The following is a 19,209-nucleotide window of genomic DNA, read 5'->3' as shown; positions in this document are numbered from 1 at the left end:
AGCTGCACCCTCACATGCACAAACACTCATATTATACACCCTCTCGTGCCCCCATACAGGAGACAAAGAAGGCGGGGGGTGACTCACAGACACGTACATTCAAGCCCAGATAAGTCTGTGTGGCTAAGCTGATAAAAGCTGAAGGACAAAAGAGGCTGCAAAGTATATTAAAGCAAAACTCTTTGTTTACAAAGGACGACACTCATAGAAAATCCTTTGGCGATCAAGTGGCAAAAACAAGCTATGATAAAAACCCCAAAGCTTACCGAAGCATCTAATGCGGAGTAATACACAACAACAACATGTGCTGAAGATATACTGGCTGCGAGATGATGTAGAACAACATTTACACCGAACATCTTACTTCACACAATCCGCTTTTACCTGAATGTTTTAGCTCTGACTGATTCAAGAGCATCAATCAAGCCCTTAAAAAGAAGTACTGTGACAGTTCTGTGGTAAAGTGATGATATCAAATGGAAATATGAATCTCAATCAGATTATAATATTCATGTACCATGAAATATGAAATGAAAACAGAATTTCCCAAAACATGTCCAACAAAACAACTTTGAAACTTCTATATGGTCACCATTATGCCACAAGTGCTGTTGATTGAGCTTGTGTTGAACTCAGATTATAACTGTAATTCACTGTAAACATTACTGTTTTTACCTACTACTAAGTGCTGATTGACTGATTTAGGGATACAGTACAATGCAAACAAGAAGACCAGTCAGGAAGCACTCGGTGTCAGCAGAACTGAAATGAGTTTTCCATTAAGAACCTGACGTTTTTGTTTGGGGGGGGAAGGGGTGTCACTATTCTCTTCAGCTGTCTAAACCTAACACAAGAATAGAAGGGCTCCACAAATGTCGAGTTAACTTGCTGACATCATAACCTGAGCAAGAGGAAGGATAAAGAAATCACGGATATCCTCTAGTGTCATCAGCACTGGACTACCAGGGCATGTTAATGTGGCAATGTCATGAGTTGAAATCCCCAAACCTTTGGACAGGGTGCGCAAATCACTGTTTACTGTTGTTACATGGCTAAGACCATCATTAGAGTCAAAGTCAAATAAAGGCCCTCTTGCTGTGTTTAGACCTCTCAATCTTTCAATCTGTTCGGGCTTAGACCCTGATTGAGACTAATCCTGTTTTCAAAAGGATTTTTTTTTTCCAGCTCAGGAATATTTTCTTTGTGTCTGAAAAAAAAAAAAAAAAGACAATTAATCTTCACATGTTTTCAGGGTGAGTTTATTTTTGAAAGTCAGTTTCTGTATTGACACTTTAAAGTTTTGTGTGGAATATCAACACACATTAAGGGGTAAGTTGTCATAATTAATCTTATAGACTTTTCAACTAAATCTATTTATAAAACTCAAAACTTTGATTCAATGTAATGTAAAAATGATTGTTTTTGCAAACAAATATTGTAATAAATATATTCTATAAATGTATAACTTTTAAAACACATGACAACTTATTTCTAAAACACAAAACACTGACAGTTTTAAAATATTTAAAATAAATCATTATATAAATTATAAAATTAATTTTAATGTATTAAAAATGATATTGTAATTTTGATTTTGAGGACAGAAATCACAAAATTATTTTACATTATTTAAAATTGTGACACTGGACCAAAAAACCATTCATAAGTCGCACGGGTAGCAATAGCCAACAATACAAACAAAATGAAGTTGTTCAAAATTATCGATTTTTCTTTTATGCCAAAAATCATTAAGATATTAAGTAAAGATCACGTTCCATGAAGATATTTGGTAATTTTCCTACAATAAATACATTATTTAGTAATATGCATGGACTTCATTTGGACAACTAAAAAAAGGAGATTTTCTCAATATTTAGATTTTTTTTTTGCACCCTCAGATTCCAGATTTTCAAATAGTTGTAGCAAAGCTTATTTATTCAGCTTTTCAGATGATGTATAATGCTGCCTTCACGTGCTATCGGAATTATCGTATTATTTACTACTGGGGAAATTCGGTAATAATTTTGATACCCGAGTTTCCGAGTTGGGCGGGTCATAAACTTTAAACATGGTGGAGGGGACAACCATTGCTGCTGTCAATGCTATTCTAACAACAACTACATCCCTTTGTCTTGTCGCTAAAGTAGTGTATTTATAGGCTAGATATGAACGATCATGCGAAGCAAATTGTATGTTTTATAAGCAGTGAAATAAGCATGTATTTGACCGAAATTCCAGAATTGTCAGCGAACTGCATGTATAGCGCGCGGTGAATGTTTATATAATTGTCAACCAATGGGATGCTACATTTTATTCTTTCCGACATTAAAGCACTTGAATACTACAAGCTCGTAATCACGACTTCATAAGTGGGAAATAGGAAATTTCCGATAGCACGTGAAGGCAGCATCAATCTCAATTTCAAAAAAAAAAATTATGACTGGTTTTGTGGTCCTGGGCAGGGGCGATGACTCGAAGTTGACTATTAAAAAGAATATCTGAACATCAGTTCACTATTAAAAAATGAGTGTCTAGTACACTAATTGCAAACAATTGATAGAAGCTATTTACAGTAACTCCGCCCATTAATGTAAGCTTACTACAAAAGACGCTAATTAATGAACATGACCAGTGGCGTACATAGTAAAGCGCGTACTGAAGACATTTTTGATGGTATCGACCCAGGTTCGATTCCGACCTTTACCGAACTTTTTTTTTTCTTCTTTTCCATTTTCAAATCTCATATCACATCGCGTGTAGGGAGGGCTTATATTGCCCCAATACAGTGGCATCCATTTAATAATTTGAATTAAAATTATAATTTACTCTCAATGTGTTATTATTGCATTTTATAATGTTCTACAATACTAATGGACAGATGATTGCCACTATTTGAAATAAGTATAAATATCAGAAAATCCTGCTATTTTAACATAGTGTAAACAGAATCTATAGGCCTAGTTATTTGCACTTAGTGTAAATAGTATATCGCTAAGAAAATACTGCTATTTTGGATCTAACTAAGATTAATAAATGCTGTAGAAGTATTGTTCATTCTTAGTTCATGTTAACTAATGTTAGCCTAACTAATGAAGTCTTTCCAAAATATTGTTCAAATTGTTACTGCCTTTTGTTATTATTTTGGAATAAATGTAAAAATGCATAAAAACACTATGAAATGTATAATTATTATTTAAAATATTAAATAAAATAAAAATAATGTTAATAAAATACGAAAAAATTAAGTATAACAGGGACATGAATTTATATAGCCTATATATTTAAATACTGTATATAACTGCCTCCTCATTTTAAAACACCACCGCACTCCACTGGTGCTATTATAGGCAGTACAATTTAATGCTCAAAAAATGAACCAACCTTGTTTGGACTTGGCTGAGAAACCGGGCAATGCCTTTGTTTGTTTGTGTTTTTTCTAGATTAAATATGCTCTTTATTTTAGTTTCAGCCATAAAATGACTGGTTTCTTGAAATATTGTAATTGTAAATTCTTGAAAAGATGTAATTATCCATTGTTTTCATTGTGTAATGTAGAAGAATGCAGATGTGCAAGAAAAAATTATCTGCTTTTATTATTTCCATACAGTGTATGCCATACAGTGTATTTTCAAACATACATGTTTACCTTCCTCAGTATTGTTGCACTGTAAGAATAGTGGTTTAAGCAATGGAAGTTTGTACAGTGCATTGTGTTGCACACTTCTTGCACACAGCAGGCTTTCAAGAAAAAAAGTGATAGAAAAAGTAATGCATGGGGCCTGTGCCCCAGTAGAGCTTTAGGTCTAGCAATGCCCCTGGTCCTGGGTCACAATTATTTAACAGTGTTTTGAACTAGATGTTGGAATCCAAAGCATTTTTCCTGTAAAATAATATTTGCATACAGCGTTTTTTAAAAAGCACATTTTGTATGTATCGAAGTTCAACATGTCACAATCCTTTCAATCATAAAGGCCAAGTAAAATGTTGAGGCATATACAGGCAAATGAGAAGGCAGCTCTTCCAGCGAACCCTCAATTTGCATATTAGCAAGAATGGACTGGCAAATCCTGTTTTGAGCTCCGCTGCTGTTGGAGGGTTTGTCTCTTCAGTCCTTGCGTCGATTGCCTCACGGGGTTATTTGCAAAGAAGTAACCTTCACTTAATCAGACTGTCTACATTATTGATTACCAGCCCACCAGTCCTCCAGGACAAACTGTGTGCGCGCGCGTGTGCTAATGTCTGGACACTGAGAGGGAGGTGGATGGGGTGGGTAAGATCATACTGAAAGTGCAGGGCATCAGCACTTCAGTTCAAGTGAGATGCACTCTGGGATTGCAGCCAATGTCCATTAATCAAAATGACAGCGGCTGGCGGAGCAGGTGGAAAAATTAGGCTATGGGAGAACAAATACATAAATTAACAAAGACAACAACGTATGTACAGTTCAGCCGTCTTTCGATGGTGAACAAATCAATGTTTTTAAATATTTTAAGTAAACAAATTATGTCCTTTTGAAGCGCACAACTTCTTTAGTTGGAAGACTGAAGGAGCATTTTATTTTTTGATTCATGATTCATGAACGAATATGCTTCTTCAATGAACAAGTTTGAGATTCGATGAGGCACTGAACTGATATTGTTTGTGAACAAAATGAAACAGACATCTCCTTCGTAAGAGAGTGAGGCATTTCATTCATTTCTGGAGATTTGCTGTCACACACATTTTAATAAAGAACAAAAAGACATGTATTTGTGATAGTGAATGACTTGGAGTTGTTTAACAAATCAGTTAAGTGAATGATTCAATGATTCGGAACACATAGAAACACTCCTTTTGGCACCTGTTGTAACCAGAAGAACAGGACACTGAAGCAAACAATGAGCTAATCTTAACGAATATTTTATGTAACACCTGCTGAAAAATCCAGCATATGCTGGTTAGGTATTTTTTGAAGCATGGATGCTGGTTTGAGCTGGCTTGAGCTAAAGACCAGCTTAAACCAGCTCAAACAGCATCCATCAAAACATACCTTCAAAACATACCTAACCAGTTATGCTGTTTTTTCAACAGGGATCTTTATCTTGCATTTGTTGAACACAATAACTAATAACTATAAAGTTTTAATAATCATTCTATACGAATAGGAACGTTCACACCACAGATATAAGGATAATGGCACACTATCCACCTTATTCCTAAATGCAGAAGTATGAAATAATGAGAAGAATAACAACGTGCAGTAAACGGTAAAACTGTTTGCAATACAAACCAGTGTGTGTTCATAATTAAAATTAATTTTTAACTAAAAAATAATTAACCGGAAGCTAAACCCATAAAATTTACAAATGGTGACAACCCGTAAAAGGTGGATAAGAACCATTTTTTTCCAGCTGACAAATGAAAAAAAAACATTGACGGCCAATCACAATCAACCCCGCTTCGGCATCAACGCCTGTGTTGGCGCTTGAAAAGTTTTCAACTTCTGCCGCAAACAAAACAGACACAACACGACGCAACGTAAAAGTAAAAATAAACGAGAGGCATTGACGCCAACGCCCCATGTGAAAGGGGCGTTAAAGAACTGGAGCATTTAAAGGGAGATTGAGGTCTCTAGGTTTCTAAATCATGCAATGAAAGTGATCCCCCTTATCTGACCCCACCCCTAAACCTACCGTTACTATGACGTCAGCCAATCAGGTAACATGGTCTAAAAACGCCCAGATCTGGTAACTCCCATTACTTTCCTGCAGAAACCTATAATTGTTTAAAGTGGCAGATGACAAAACTGCAACTTACACAAACTAGAGGTTGAACGACTTCAAATTTTATTATTATTGTTTTATTTTTTTAGGCGTTCTTTGCCTTTTATATTTAATAAGACAGTAGTGAGAGAGGAAGCAAAGTGGGAGAGAGAGGGGGGATGGGATCGGAAACATCAGTGAGCTGGAACTCGAACTCGGGACACCAGAAACGTAACGACGCTACTGCCCACGAGGCTAACTGTGCCAACAACTTCAGATCATTCAAACTCAACATTTATGTGATGAAAGTCGAGTCAACATCGAGATGCTGATGACATTATCAATGAACCTTGAGCTGAGATTTGAAACACCTTGTGCATGGCATATGAACCGTACACATGGCTATTGCTCCTATAACAGCTCATTTTTATCAGTTCTTTTGCCTTCAGGTCGTTATATATTTCTCACAGATTTCTGTTTGTTCTAAATCACATACAGATAAGGTAGCACAGTAAAGACTACATTTAAATTAGTGAGAATGAGAATGCGTGAATTAATTCCTCGCAGCGTCTCTAGTCGCTAAGAAATATATGCTAGAACTTTTCAGTTTCTAAGCTATTTTATTGAGAAATCACAGAACAGTGTTGACAATACAGTTCTGAGCTACTGAATAATTCTGTGTGCGCGATGTATGAGCTACTGTCTGTAGCCCACGTGTGTGGCATAAGAATACAGCATGCATTAGTTTAGAACAACGATTAACTTACATCTGTACAATAAGCTGTTTAAAACGTGCATTCTCCCATTCAGTTTCGAGCATCCAGATGGTATAATCACGTCTTGAGGAGCCCTTTCCGAGTTTGCATTTATTTGCCATTTTAACTGTTTGGAAACGGAGCGTAAATATGGACTTCAAAGATTTCCTATCCTGTTGCACCTCCAGCGACTAATCGACGTCAAGATTGAAGCATCATCATGGCAGAGCATTAAAGTCAGTCCAGTTGTTTTCAATCCTGGTACTGGGGACCCATTGCTCTGCAAATTTTGTATGTCTCCCATTTCTAACACACTCAGCTGAGCTCATGAAGCTCTCTCCTAACATGCTAGTGATCTGGATCATTTGTGTTAAATAAGGGTGTTTTCACATATAGTTCGTTTTAAAGGAACCAAACCTTGCTCATTTAAGTCCTCTAGTTCACTTGCTTTGGTCCAGACCAAAATGCAATGTTGATTTATTTTTTTGTTTGTTTGTTTGGTGTTGTTCTCTAAACAAAACCATGTGTGCTAGATTTATCCATTCTTTGGTTCATCCGTTCAATCAACTTCAAGTGAACCAGAAAGGGAACCAGCCGAAAGTGACCTTAGTCCTTTTGGTGTTCACAGTATAGTGGATTCAAAAAAGAACCTGGTTCTTTTCTTGGTCCTCTTCAGCATTAAAGTGATCTCAAACCTTTTCTTGTTCACACCACAACTTCATAAGAACTCAAACCCCAGCTCTCTGAGCAGCAGTGGAATGCTGGAATCTGACCTATAGGAAAATTTAGATGAAGTGAACAGGGAAGGAGGTTAGAAAGAGCTGGCATCTCTGATCATGTCACCAGTCAAAATATTCACAGAGCTTTAACAACGCATTTCAGTCAAATTTAAAATGAAAAGGGAACATTATGTATGAAATTATTTCAATTTTCTCAGATAAGGTTGTATTAAAATATTTCTTTGCTACTAACTTTATATTGCTACTATATAGTTTCACTGTTTTCATTGACCTGCGCACACACACATCACTGACAGACACAGAGATCACGTTGCGCACACACAGAAACATTCACGAGCATGGACACTTGAGGTCTGCCAGTTTTATTAACATAATAGCTTTGATACTGATTCGCTACATTATATTTCTCAGCAACTAGGGGGTAAAATTGATGTTCTGATGTCAGATTTAAAGCGGACAAAATGTTACATTTCTGTGCATTGGGTGGTTCTTTGCCTCCCCATGCATTAAAATCATTTAATGCACAGCTAGCCGTAGATTACATAAATGGCAACAGAATTGTTTTGTACTGTTAGAGTTAACAGTTGGTTTATTTATTTACTTATTTATTTTTGAAAAATGTAACAAGAGATTGAAACATCTGAAATTACATTGATAAAAATAATATAATAATAATCATAATCAAAAACTAGACATATATAAATCTATATATATTTATGTTATATAGTTATGTTGGTCCATACAAAGCATACCAGGACCTCACTGCTTTCACAAATCACGAGGAAATCAAGCCACAAACGAACCAAACTGAACCGGTTCCTTTTAGGGGGGGTCTGAGATCACTTGGTTGGTTCACAACATATAGGAGTTGAACCGCTAATTGTGAACTAATTGTGAAATCAACCCAAGGGAGACATACAAAATGTGCAAAGCGGTGGGTCCCCAGGACTAGTCGATTAGTCTGTGCAACCCTTATATTAACAGAAAATTCTTGTCCGTTGGTGTAAACCCTGATATAGATATCATTATAGTTATTGTTCTTGCCTTTACTGAGCACCAACTAGTAATAGATTTGATTGGCTATTTTGCCACATGTAGAGTGATGTTTCCCTCTACTGGACACAAACAGTAAACATGATGCGATAATACCATGTGCTGCACGCATGTTTTACCTCTTGTCCCTATTTTTAACTCTACTGGGTTTACAGGCAGAACGTAGGAGGAGTTCAAAGGCACAAAAATGAAGAACTCTCTGCTGGTGCTGGAGACCACGCCCCTTGCGAACGACTGAAGCGCAACGTCATCAGACTGACAGACCACTCCCCCTGCAAGCTGGTTGGCTGACTCGCTGGCCGGCAAATAAGGAAACGACGGATACGATGGCAACAGGCTCTAGCGACAGCATGTGCGCTTTGTTTCCATGGCAGCATGGCCCTTAGATACAGCTCTCTGGTTGGTCCGAGGCGCACGGCTTCTATCAGCCGCTGTTGTTATGCTACCCCAGCATTCAGGGTTGGGGGTGCGCGCCTTCAGGGTCTCTACGAGTATTTTCCCGCCTCCTGGTGGAGAGTGTTGCTAGGCACATTAGACAGGAACTGTAAACAAAAAAATGGCTTGAGCCGACATGCCCCCTCCTTCTCCCGCCATCCACTTGTTATTGAACCAGTTTTTCAAAGGGTTGGGCAGGGATGTTTTGATGCAAACGATGAAGTATCAAAAACAAACAAGAGGAGGGAAAAAACAACACGTGTTTTGCTATACCATTATATTTATTGTACACGTTCACCCTGTGTATCCATCTTGTAAATACTAGCATCACATATGACAACAACACAAGGATCGCACATGACAAAATATGAAATGCAGACAAACACATGTTCTCCAGTAAGAGTACAGCAACTTTTAAAGAACAATCTATGTACTGTACTTATACATCTCTAGAATGTGTGGAGCTTAACAGTAATAAAATACAGTAAATGGTACAAATGTGTCACTTGCATTCAATTGTATAGTAAATACATAACTGTCAAGACAAAACTATCTTACACTAAAGAGTCCATAAATCTCATTCACAACAGACGCATGGGGATTATTACCCTCAGTCATGAAACAGACAGCTCATATCATTTTTCAGAACTGCACTGGAGGTTATTTTCAATCTCCAGTAGGCGTTGTCCTATTATCACAGCTAGAGATTTTATCTGCAAGGTACATTAGAGAATAAGAGGTCAGACAGAAAACAGAAGTCATGATTGTGTGTGTATGTGTATGTGTATATATATATATATATATATATATATATATATATATATATATATATATATATATATATACACACAATTGTTTTTAAATCATATGTATATAATATTATACATAAATACATATCTGGGAAATTATTAATTCACAGTATTTACCCACAGGAATCCTCTTGTACATCTTATCAGAAGTTCAATTTGATTTATTTGATAAGCACACAGACAAGGAATATGAAATTAAAACATTAACATATCTCAAACAGACATAACTGTCAACACCCTTTTCTAGATCAAATTCTTCAACAGCTCCTAATGTCTATTGTTTGCTGGACTCAGTGACCAAACAAAGAGCTCTGGCAGCACCACAAGAGCGCCATCTGCTGTTTACTTGTGCGTGTTAAAAAACACAAATAACACAGATAACCTTTATCTACAGCTTTAATTCCTTTTTCTCCTGTGTACCCCACCTATACTGGAACATTTTTTTTTAGGAATTAATTTCTTATAGGAAAAAAATAAAGATTGAAAATTAAAAATTCTGGTTCTATTGTTTTTAAGTTCAATTACTTTCCCCTCATAAAATTTGATATGAAATATTTTTTTGTCATATTCTCTACTCATTCAATAATATTTTTTCTTTTGTATTTTGAGAGAATTTTATGGTATTAATTAATATTTATGCAATAATTATGATCCATTTGTCCCATTGAAGATTTGTATCCAATTTTTAAAAATTAGTTTTCAATTTAAGCAGTATTTCAGATGAAAATAGACACTAGGCCTTTAAAATCCAATTTTTGAATGCAGGTTAGCACCTCCTGGTCTGAGCAAAGAAAGAAAAAAAAAAAAACATGCAATTTCATGGTGTAACCACTAGTTGCCTATAGAGAGGCTTGTGAATTCCCTAGTTGTTTTTAGACATACAGTATCTCACAGAAGTGTGTACACCCCTCACATTTTTGTAAATATTTTATTATATCTTTTCATGTGACAACACTGAAGAAATGACACTTTGCTACAATGTAAAGTAGTGAGTGTACAGCTTGTATAACAGTGTAAATTTGCTGCCCCCTCAAAATAACTCAACACACAGCCATTAATGTCTAAACCGCTGGCCACAAAAGTGAGAACACCCCTAAGTGAAAATGTCCAAACTGGGCCCAATTAGCCATTTGTGACCCTGGACCACAAAACCAGTCTTAAGTCGCTGGGGTATATTTGTAGCAATAGCCAAAAATACATTGTATGAGTCATTTTATGCCAAAAATCATTAGGATATTAAGTTAAGATCATGTTCCATGAAGATATTTTGTAAATTTCTTACTGTAAATATACCAAAACTTCATTTTTGATTAGTAATATGCATTGCTAAGAACTTCATTTGGACAACTTTAAAGGCGATTTTCTCAATATTTAGATTTTTTTGGCACCCTCAGATTCCAGATTTTCAATAGTTGTATCTTGGCCAAATATTGTCCGATCCTAACAAACCATACATCAATGGAAAGCTTGTTTATTCAGCTTTCAGACGATGTATAAATCTCAATTTCGAAAAATTGACACTTAAGACTGGTTTTGTGGTCCAGGGACACATATTCTCTCCCCGGTGTCATGTGACTCGTTAGTGTTACAAGGTCTCAGGTGTGAATGGGGAGCAGGTGTGTTAAAGTTGGTGTTATCGCTCTCACTCTCTCATACTGGTCACTGGAAGTTCAACATGGCACCTCATGGCAAAGAACTCTCTGAGGATCTGAAAAAATCCTGAGGTCATATCCAGAGGTTGTGTTTGGGATATAGACGTATGAGTGCTGCCAGCATTGCTGCAGAGGTTGAAGGGGTGGGGGGGTGGAGGGTCAGCCTGTCAGTGCTCAGACCATACGCCGCACACTGCATCAAATTGGTCTGCATGGCAGTCGTTCCCAGAAGGAAGCCTCTTCTAAAGATGATGCACAAGAAAGCCCGCAAACAGTTTGCTGAAGACAAGCAGACTAAGGACATGGATTCCTGGAACCATGTCCTGTGGTCTGATGAGACCAAGATAAACTTATTTGGTTCAGATGGTGTCAAACGTGTGTGGCGGCAACCAGGTGAGGAGTACAAAGACAAGTGTGTCTTGCCTACAGTCAAGCATGGTGGTGGGAGTGTCATGGTCTAGGGCTGCATGAGTGCTGCCGGCACTGGGGAGCTACAGTTCATTGAGGGAACCATGAATGCCAACATGTACTGTGACATACTGAAGCAGAGCATGATCCCCTCCCTTCGGAGACTGGGCCGCAGGGCAGTATTCCAACATGATAACGACCCCAAACACACCTCCAAGACGACCACTGCCTTGCTAAAGAAGCTGAGGGTAAAGGTGATGGACTGGCCAAGCATGTCTCTAGACCTAAACCCTATTGAGCATCTGTGGGGCATCCTCAAATGGAAGGTGGAGGAGCACAAGGTCTCTAACATCCACCAGCTCCGTGATGTCGTCATGGAGGAGTGGAAGACCTGTGGCAAACTGTGAAGCTCTGGTGAACTCCATGCCCAAGAGAGTTAAGGCAGTGCTGGAAAATAATGGTGGCCACACAAAATATTGACACTTTGGGACCAATTTGGACATTTTCACTCTTGTGGCCAGCGGTTTAGACATTAATGGCTGTGTGTTGAGTTATTTTGAGAGGACAGCAAATCTACACTGTTATACAAGCTGTACACTCACTACTTTACATTGTAGCAAAGTGTCATTTCTTCAGTGTTGTCACATGAAAAGATATAATAAAATATTTACAAAAATGTGAGGGGTGTACTCACTTCTGTGAGATACTGTAATTGTTTACTTTCATTAGGTTGTGGATTTAAATGTATATTTAGGCATTCTCAAAGACTACTTTTTGTCAAGGTTAATTTTTTTTGCATTATTATTATTATATAGGTTTTTGCATTATTATTACTACAGTCAACCCTGAACACAGATAGAATTATGTTAAACAAAACATTAAAACTTTATAAAAATGTAACAAAAATGAACAGGAATGCTTTATCAGAGCCTAATCCTTCTGGGTCTGATCTGATTTCAACCTCTTATTTCAGTCTTCTAACTCATTTTGGCTATATGGTTATAGCCATACCAATTCATTTGAGTGTGTATAATTGTATATGTGTGTGTCTGTGAGTGTGTGTGAGTGGATGTATCCGTTTTACACTCTTGATGTTTTAGACTCGAGTATAACCCATTCCTTGCTGTCCACTTATTTACTGCATTATAGTTGAATTATTGGTTTTATTTTACATAGTTACATATTGTTACAGGCATACCAGTTCATAGAGATATGTGTGAGTGGATGTGCTGAATTAAAAATCTAAAATTCTCTGGTCAGAAATGACCGAAGACCGCACAAGGGTTAAACAGAGAGAGACTTACATTGGTTTGCATCATGCTCATAGATCAATAATTTAAACAGCGTCTAGAGGGGCTACTTTACCTCTGTCATCTGCTGTTCCACAATGTTCTGGTACTCTAGGGTCACTGGTTTGTCTTCTCTGTCTAATTCTGGCACCCGCTGGCCTGGACTGCCGACTACATAACTACAGAAAGACACAACCATGTCCTCAATGTGATACACAAAAGTGTATCACATTATGTGATTATAAAAACACTAACAATGAACATTGCACAGGCTTCTGCAAAATAGGCTACTTACCTTTCAATATTTTCAACACTGAAGCAGAAAAGAGATCTCTTGTAATCAAGCTTTTTTGGGGTTGATATGTACATGATTCCTAATTCTGAGCAACAGCCACGGCAGGTGAGATTCACAACAAGACTGAATGCGAGAGACAAATTTTCAGAGACATTGATTTCATATTTAGGTGGAAAAACAAATGTATCATTCTACACACACATATACATACATAAAACAACTATCTCACCATCCAAGCTCCTTTTGGGTACCAGAAACAAAGGGCTCTTTACCTATGACAACATTGTCAGAGATTCCTGAAAATAGACATGCAAATGTCAATACATATTCAACGTGTTAAAAATATATTGTTTTATGTTTTGCATAGTCATTGTTATCAGTGCATATATACCTATATTTCAATTTCAGCTATGTTTAAACTGTTGTTAGCCACCGTTGTATTATGTATTCTAATGAATGCATGCAAAGCAAAAACTCAAATCACAATATTTCGAAATGCATAAGACTCAACAGATAGTAAACACTAATTTACTATCATTAGTAAACAGAAGTTTAAGGTCGATGAGATTTCATGTTTATGAAAAAGTCTGTTATATTCACCAAGCACTTTCTTGATCAAAAATACACTAAAAATAGTTATAGTATTTAATATTTTTACAATTTAAAATATTGCTTTATACCTAATCTCTTTTAAAATATAATTTATTTCTAGCAGGCAAAGCTGAATTACTCCAGTCTTCAGTGTCACATGATTCTTCAGACATCATTCTAATATGATAATTTGCTGATCAAGAAACATTTCTTCTTATTGTCGGTGTTGTAACAGTTTTTGCTGCTTGTTATTTTTGTGGAAACATTTTTTTCAGGATTCTTTGATTAGTAGAAAGTTTAAAAGAACGACAATTCCTTAAAATAGTTTTTTTGTGGGATCATAAATGTCTTCACTGTCACCCTTGGTCAATTTAATGCGTCTTTGGTACATAAAAGTATTAATTCCTTTCAAACTTTTGAATAGTAGTGTATATCAACGCAAGACATCAAGTCATAACTAGCATTTCACAGACAAGAGCCATAAAAACATAATAATCTTTTACGTTTGAGCATGATTTGGTTCTGCTCGTCGTCACTGCCTGCCCAGGACAGACTGTCGCCGATGGGAAGCTTGCATTTGCCGCACATAAACACCGCTGGACCGTCGCTTTCTCCATCTTCCTCCACTCTGCTGCTGCTGCTATCAGCGGCACTCTCGCAGACAGAGTATGTTTTATAGTTACAGTCATCCGCAACTTTAATTTTGCCTGCCATTTCAGACGGAATATCAATATCGCTCAATTCAATATGTAAATCAAACGTACGCGGGCAGCTCTATTTCTGCGTTTTTGCAGTGAGTGTAGATAAAATGACAACCGCGTAGCGCCCCCTGCTGCAACGGAGTTTCACTTTATCGTGTGAAGTTCTATTTTAGAATATTATAAACATGATCAAACAGACAATATACATTTCTAACACAAACACACTCACACACATGAAGAAAATATTTCTGGGAAGGAAAGGTATTTTTAAATATATATAACTTTTTACAAAGGTTTAATATTCCCAAAAGGTTTGGCTTCGAAGAAGCCGCTTAAATGACTATATTACATATTTTATTATTCATTAATAATATGAATGATATTACTGTGAATGCAATTTAATCACATTGGTTACAAATTCTGTGCTTCTCAACTGCACCGCTGCCTATTTGAGGCATTCACTGCCACGCCCCGTTCAAATGCGTTTGTCCTCAACATCCTCCTCAAAAATCACTTTCTGTATGCCAAGAAACCACCTGTTACTATTTGTTGTCTCACCAAGGACCCTAAAATCATCAGGGGTGGAATGAATAGTGCGAATGTCGCTGCTTTCAGGCACCACTGACTTGTTGCGCACTTGTTATTTCCCTATAGGCTTCACTCAGTGACTGCATGCGTCGCTTTGAAATGTTTGCTTTTTGTGTCATATCCTCTGATTTCGCTTTAATCAAGGGAGAAACGATTTCGAGGGTGTCGCTTTCATAGCGTTTGGCTTGAAAGGACTGGGATGTCAAAGTCGCGGTATGAAAACATACTTTAAGCCGGTGAAACTCTCTGGCAGGTGAGAGAGAGAGACGGAATTCCTGACAGCGTTTCTCCAGCACGCGCTTGAATGCACGCGGCTTTGATGCAGAAATAATTGAAGGATTTGAACATGATCTCAGCGCAGCACCTGAGAAGCTGCCGGGCACCTGGGCTATGTGTTCAAATACTTTGCAGTGTTCTCATACTGTGGACCAAAGAAATGGACGGGCTCTCCGATTTCTCAAGTGAGTCAATAATATATTGATGATTTACAATAAGTGCAAATATTATGGTTGCAGTCTTTACTAATAATAATGAGAAAAATAATTTAAACTGTATTTTAAAAAGTATATACATTTTTTTTAATACATACACTTAGCTACATGTAGGCTATGGGTCAGTGACAAATTTTTGGATTCATGTTTGAATTTTTTTTTTTACAAAAATAATTTGAATTTAATGTCATAAGTAAAAAAACAACCAAATTAATTTATTATAATTTATTTAAATAATTTATAATGTGATGTATTTTTAACAACTTCTTATAGATCCAACCTCCCCAACTTTTTGTTAGATTATCTGTTTAGGATCATCAACAGTCAATCAGCTCAAGCCTGTGATGGAGATCTCCTGCTCCTCAGGTGTCCAAGACACTCCACCATAACTATTCAGTCTGCGTTTTATGGACAGAGCGCAACCCTTCCCGGGATCATGCCAGGAATGAGATGCCAATGGCGTAATCACAGCTGTTCTGCTACCACAGCACTGCAGGTGAATAGTCTGTGCTTTGCTTTCAGACAAAAAAACAGACCTATCATTTTAGATGCACTAAACACTAACTTAATACAGCCGTTTTAGTACCCTTTCAATAGTCCCATGGCAAAAACAGACCTAGGACTCTGTTGTAAGACAAGACTCCTCTGGCAGCCGATCTTAATCACTTCTGGCTCATAAAAGATATGTGTTTTCCAGAATCAGGACAAGGCTACTACATTTTCCCTGCCTTTTGTATAACGCACATTCTATGGTCTTTGATTATACCTCTCTGTAGAAAGTGCTCTCTGAATGCCAGGGTCATAGAAATTGCGAGTTTCTGGTTAATCATCAAGTCTTTGGCAGAGATCCTTGTCCTGGAACCCCTAAATACCTCCATGTATCATACAGGTGTAAACCTAGTAAGTATTTCCTCCTTTAAAGCTTTAATTGATTATTTCTTCAAATATTTACTCCTGTACATCAGTAAAGATGTTTGTCTTACAGCAGAGCACAAGAAGAGAATAACATGTGAGGGAGATCGACTTTTGCTGCACTGCAAGTATCCAAAAGTGCTGAATATCTACTCTGCTGTTTATGGAAGACAGCTGGAACAGGAAAACTTGTGCCTGTCAGAGGAACAAAAACCTCCACCATTTGGTATGTTTTCGGGTTTAAGTCATTTATATTTATTATATATTTAGATTTATTATTTATATTATATTGATTTAATAGGAAAATTAGGCCCTTTGCAGTTAAACAAATTGCTGTAAAAAAATAAAAAATCATATTAATACATTTGTATATGGTTGAATCTATTGTAATATTCATAAAAATGTGTGATTTTTAGCCCATTTTGCTTATTTTTGTGGTTTGGTACTTGATAAGACATTTGAAATGATTTTTTCTCTTTAATATTGCAGAATGTCTTTTTCACGAAGCCGTTGATGTGGTATCCAACATCTGCTATGGAAAACAGAGGTGTTTGTTTACCGTAGATGAGGAACATTTCAAAAACCCCTGCCCTCCTGGAACAAAAAAGTATATCGCTGTCCTCTATGCATGCGGTATGAATGCTCTCATATCCATCAAAATCTGTTTGAATGTGTTTTTAACTGTTTTGAATTTTCTGATTACAGTCACGGCATGGCGGATCTTGAATTAGTTTGAGAGATCTTAAATCATTGATTGAGAGTGTGGGAAAAGACTAACACGTGGCCTTTGTCTCATCTCAGATTGTTGATTTACCCATCTGTTTTCTTCCTGCCTCATAAATTACAATGGATACAAAAGTTGTTTGGAAATAAAAATAGGGAAAGAGCCTGGCATTTGTAGGCCTCGGGGCTTCCTGCAAAACTTCCTGTGATTGCTTTGAATGCCAGGCTTTTGTTACTGATTGGAAGGCAGGATCAGTTCACAGGAAAAATAAAGATTACTCATCAGCCCTGCATTGAAAGATCCTGGGAGATACCACCCGGGAATTGGAAGATTAACTCTTTGTACTGGGCCTTTTTTCAGTTCCGCAAAGTTTACTCAAGGAGGCTGATCCCAGCAGTTTCCAAACTACCTCAGTTCCTAACCAGAGCACCAAAAAAGGTGACAGTACACCATACAGTTCACTTTATATAGAACATCTGTGCAGCTGGCATAAATAAATGTAAATATTAAAAATAAATGTTAAACTATTTTTTTTTTTGTTATTCATAGGGGAACACCCAGTTATCAGAAGTTCAAAGTTTCCAGAGAACAGGATTATTGTCAGCAATTCTTTAATGGCATATGGCTACATTACAGGTAAACTGAAATATATTAAACGTCTTAAGCGTAAACATGCTTGGATTTTTTTATGAGCCCAGTCAACATAAAGCAGGCCAAATGGAGGAATTTTTTAAAAATGGTTTTATCTAAGTATTTTATATAATTAAATTAGAATTCTATAATTTACTCCCTTTCATGTCATTTCAAACCTCTATATTATTACTTTACCCATGCTATAAAAAGGATAATTTTACTAAACATTTGACATGAAAATACTATTAAAGTCTTTCTACTTCAAAATTTCACATTTAGTTCAGTGTTACTTGCCATTTCTTTGCAATTATTTGTGAGATTTACCAGCCATTTTGAGAAAGCTAACTTTAAGTGTGCGCACTTTTACTTTTTGTGTGAACTATTCTTCACAAGTACTTTTCTCTTTCTCTCAGAGCATCCAGAAATGGCAGGACTGCTCTTCACATCAAGTGTTTGTGTGGGACTTCTGATTGTTCTAATAGCTGTTTCAACACAGCTAACCTGCAGTAGACATCTAAATGCAACTAGAACATTCAGGAAGAAGAGTAGAACAACTCATTTAGAAGAGGAGGAGCCAATGAACCAGGATAATGATGAAGAGGAGGAAGATGAGGATGAAAAGGGTCGCTAATGGACAGCTCTAACCTGTCAGAGGTTGGCAGGAAGGTGTATTGCTGGGAAGATGTGACGTACACCACCGAGGCAGCAGAGCTGATGGAGAGGATTGAGCGCAGAGAGCTTGTCATTCAGGAGATCAGGATGAACGCATACCTCAATGGAAACACATGCATCCTGCATTCATACATGCCAGCTATTACGCAGAATGTGCAGTAGCTGTAGTTTCAACTGAAAGGAATGAGAATTTTGAATGTTTTCTATTACCAAAACACTAAAAATTAAAGGTGAAGTGCGGAATTTTTGTCTTCAGACCGGTTTCCAGAACGCTCCCCTCATCTGCTATTGGTCTGCCAAACAAATGGCCCGCCCCCCCTAAGTCACACTATTGCTTCAGCTAATTTTGCTGTTGTCTGGCAGCTTAAACAAACAGACCAGTATTTTGATGCTACAATTTTTGAGTGAAATTAACCTACAACGGTCTCATAAAAAGCCATGAAAGATGTATTTTAACATTAAAAAATTACACACGTCACCTTAAAAGACACTGTCAGGTAAAATAACTGATTTGGCACAGTGAGGACATAATAGCATAGAACAAACAATACCTGATGTGTTTTACTGCCTGAGTGAGGGTGAACAATATTATTCTGTTCTAAAATTATTCTATTCAGCTGTTGTAAAGTAGCTGTTGTATTACACTTTACACAAAGTAAAGCCATGTAAAGAGAAAAGAATTTTATAAATTATTGCTCTATTAAACACTGGATGAATAAT

The 19,209-nt window shown here is 36.9% G+C and overlaps 2 protein-coding genes across 2 annotated transcripts; one reads left to right on the top strand and one right to left on the bottom strand.

The window, feature by feature from the left end:
- Positions 1–8,995: 8,995 nt before the first annotated feature.
- mis18a (MIS18 kinetochore protein A) lies at positions 8,996–14,577 on the bottom strand. The gene is made up of 5 exons (XM_058789904.1): positions 14,272–14,577; positions 13,407–13,473; positions 13,178–13,300; positions 12,959–13,061; positions 8,996–9,437 (listed from the first exon to the last, which is right to left on the bottom strand). Exons 1-5 carry the CDS (start codon positions 14,480–14,482, stop codon positions 9,360–9,362), a joined length of 582 nt encoding a protein of 193 aa, XP_058645887.1. The 5' UTR covers positions 14,483–14,577; the 3' UTR covers positions 8,996–9,359.
- Positions 14,578–14,923: 346 nt separating this feature from the next.
- eva1c (eva-1 homolog C (C. elegans)) lies at positions 14,924–19,150 on the top strand. The gene is given in 9 exon segments (XM_058789896.1): positions 14,924–15,518; positions 15,848–16,044; positions 16,325–16,448; positions 16,534–16,686; positions 16,950–17,093; positions 17,545–17,622; positions 17,734–17,820; positions 18,231–18,445; positions 18,448–19,150. Coding segments are annotated over 9 exon segments (1,317 nt in total). The 5' UTR covers positions 14,924–15,403; the 3' UTR covers positions 18,652–19,150.
- The last annotated feature ends 59 nt before the right edge of the window (positions 19,151–19,209 follow it).

This window comes from Onychostoma macrolepis, chromosome 10 (genome assembly GCF_012432095.1).
Source record: "Onychostoma macrolepis isolate SWU-2019 chromosome 10, ASM1243209v1, whole genome shotgun sequence".
Lineage (NCBI taxonomy): Eukaryota > Metazoa > Chordata > Actinopteri > Cypriniformes > Cyprinidae > Onychostoma > Onychostoma macrolepis.
Note: the sequence above shows the minus strand (reverse complement) of the source record. Positions and strands in the feature narration are given on the sequence as shown.

What these genes read in the sequence shown, in the direction of transcription:
- mis18a (XM_058789904.1), bottom strand. Translation starts at nt 14,482, where the DNA reads ATGGCAGGCAAAATTAAAGTTGCGGATGACTGTAACTATAAAACATAC. An exon ending in GAACCAAATCATGCTCAAAC is followed by an intron (nt 13,474 to 14,271) that starts GTAAAAGATTAT and finishes GTCTATTTTCAG; the next exon opens with GAATCTCTGACAATGTTGTC. An exon ending in AGTGTTGAAAATATTGAAAG is followed by an intron (nt 13,062 to 13,177) that starts GTAAGTAGCCTA and finishes GTCTTTCTGTAG; the next exon opens with TTATGTAGTCGGCAGTCCAG.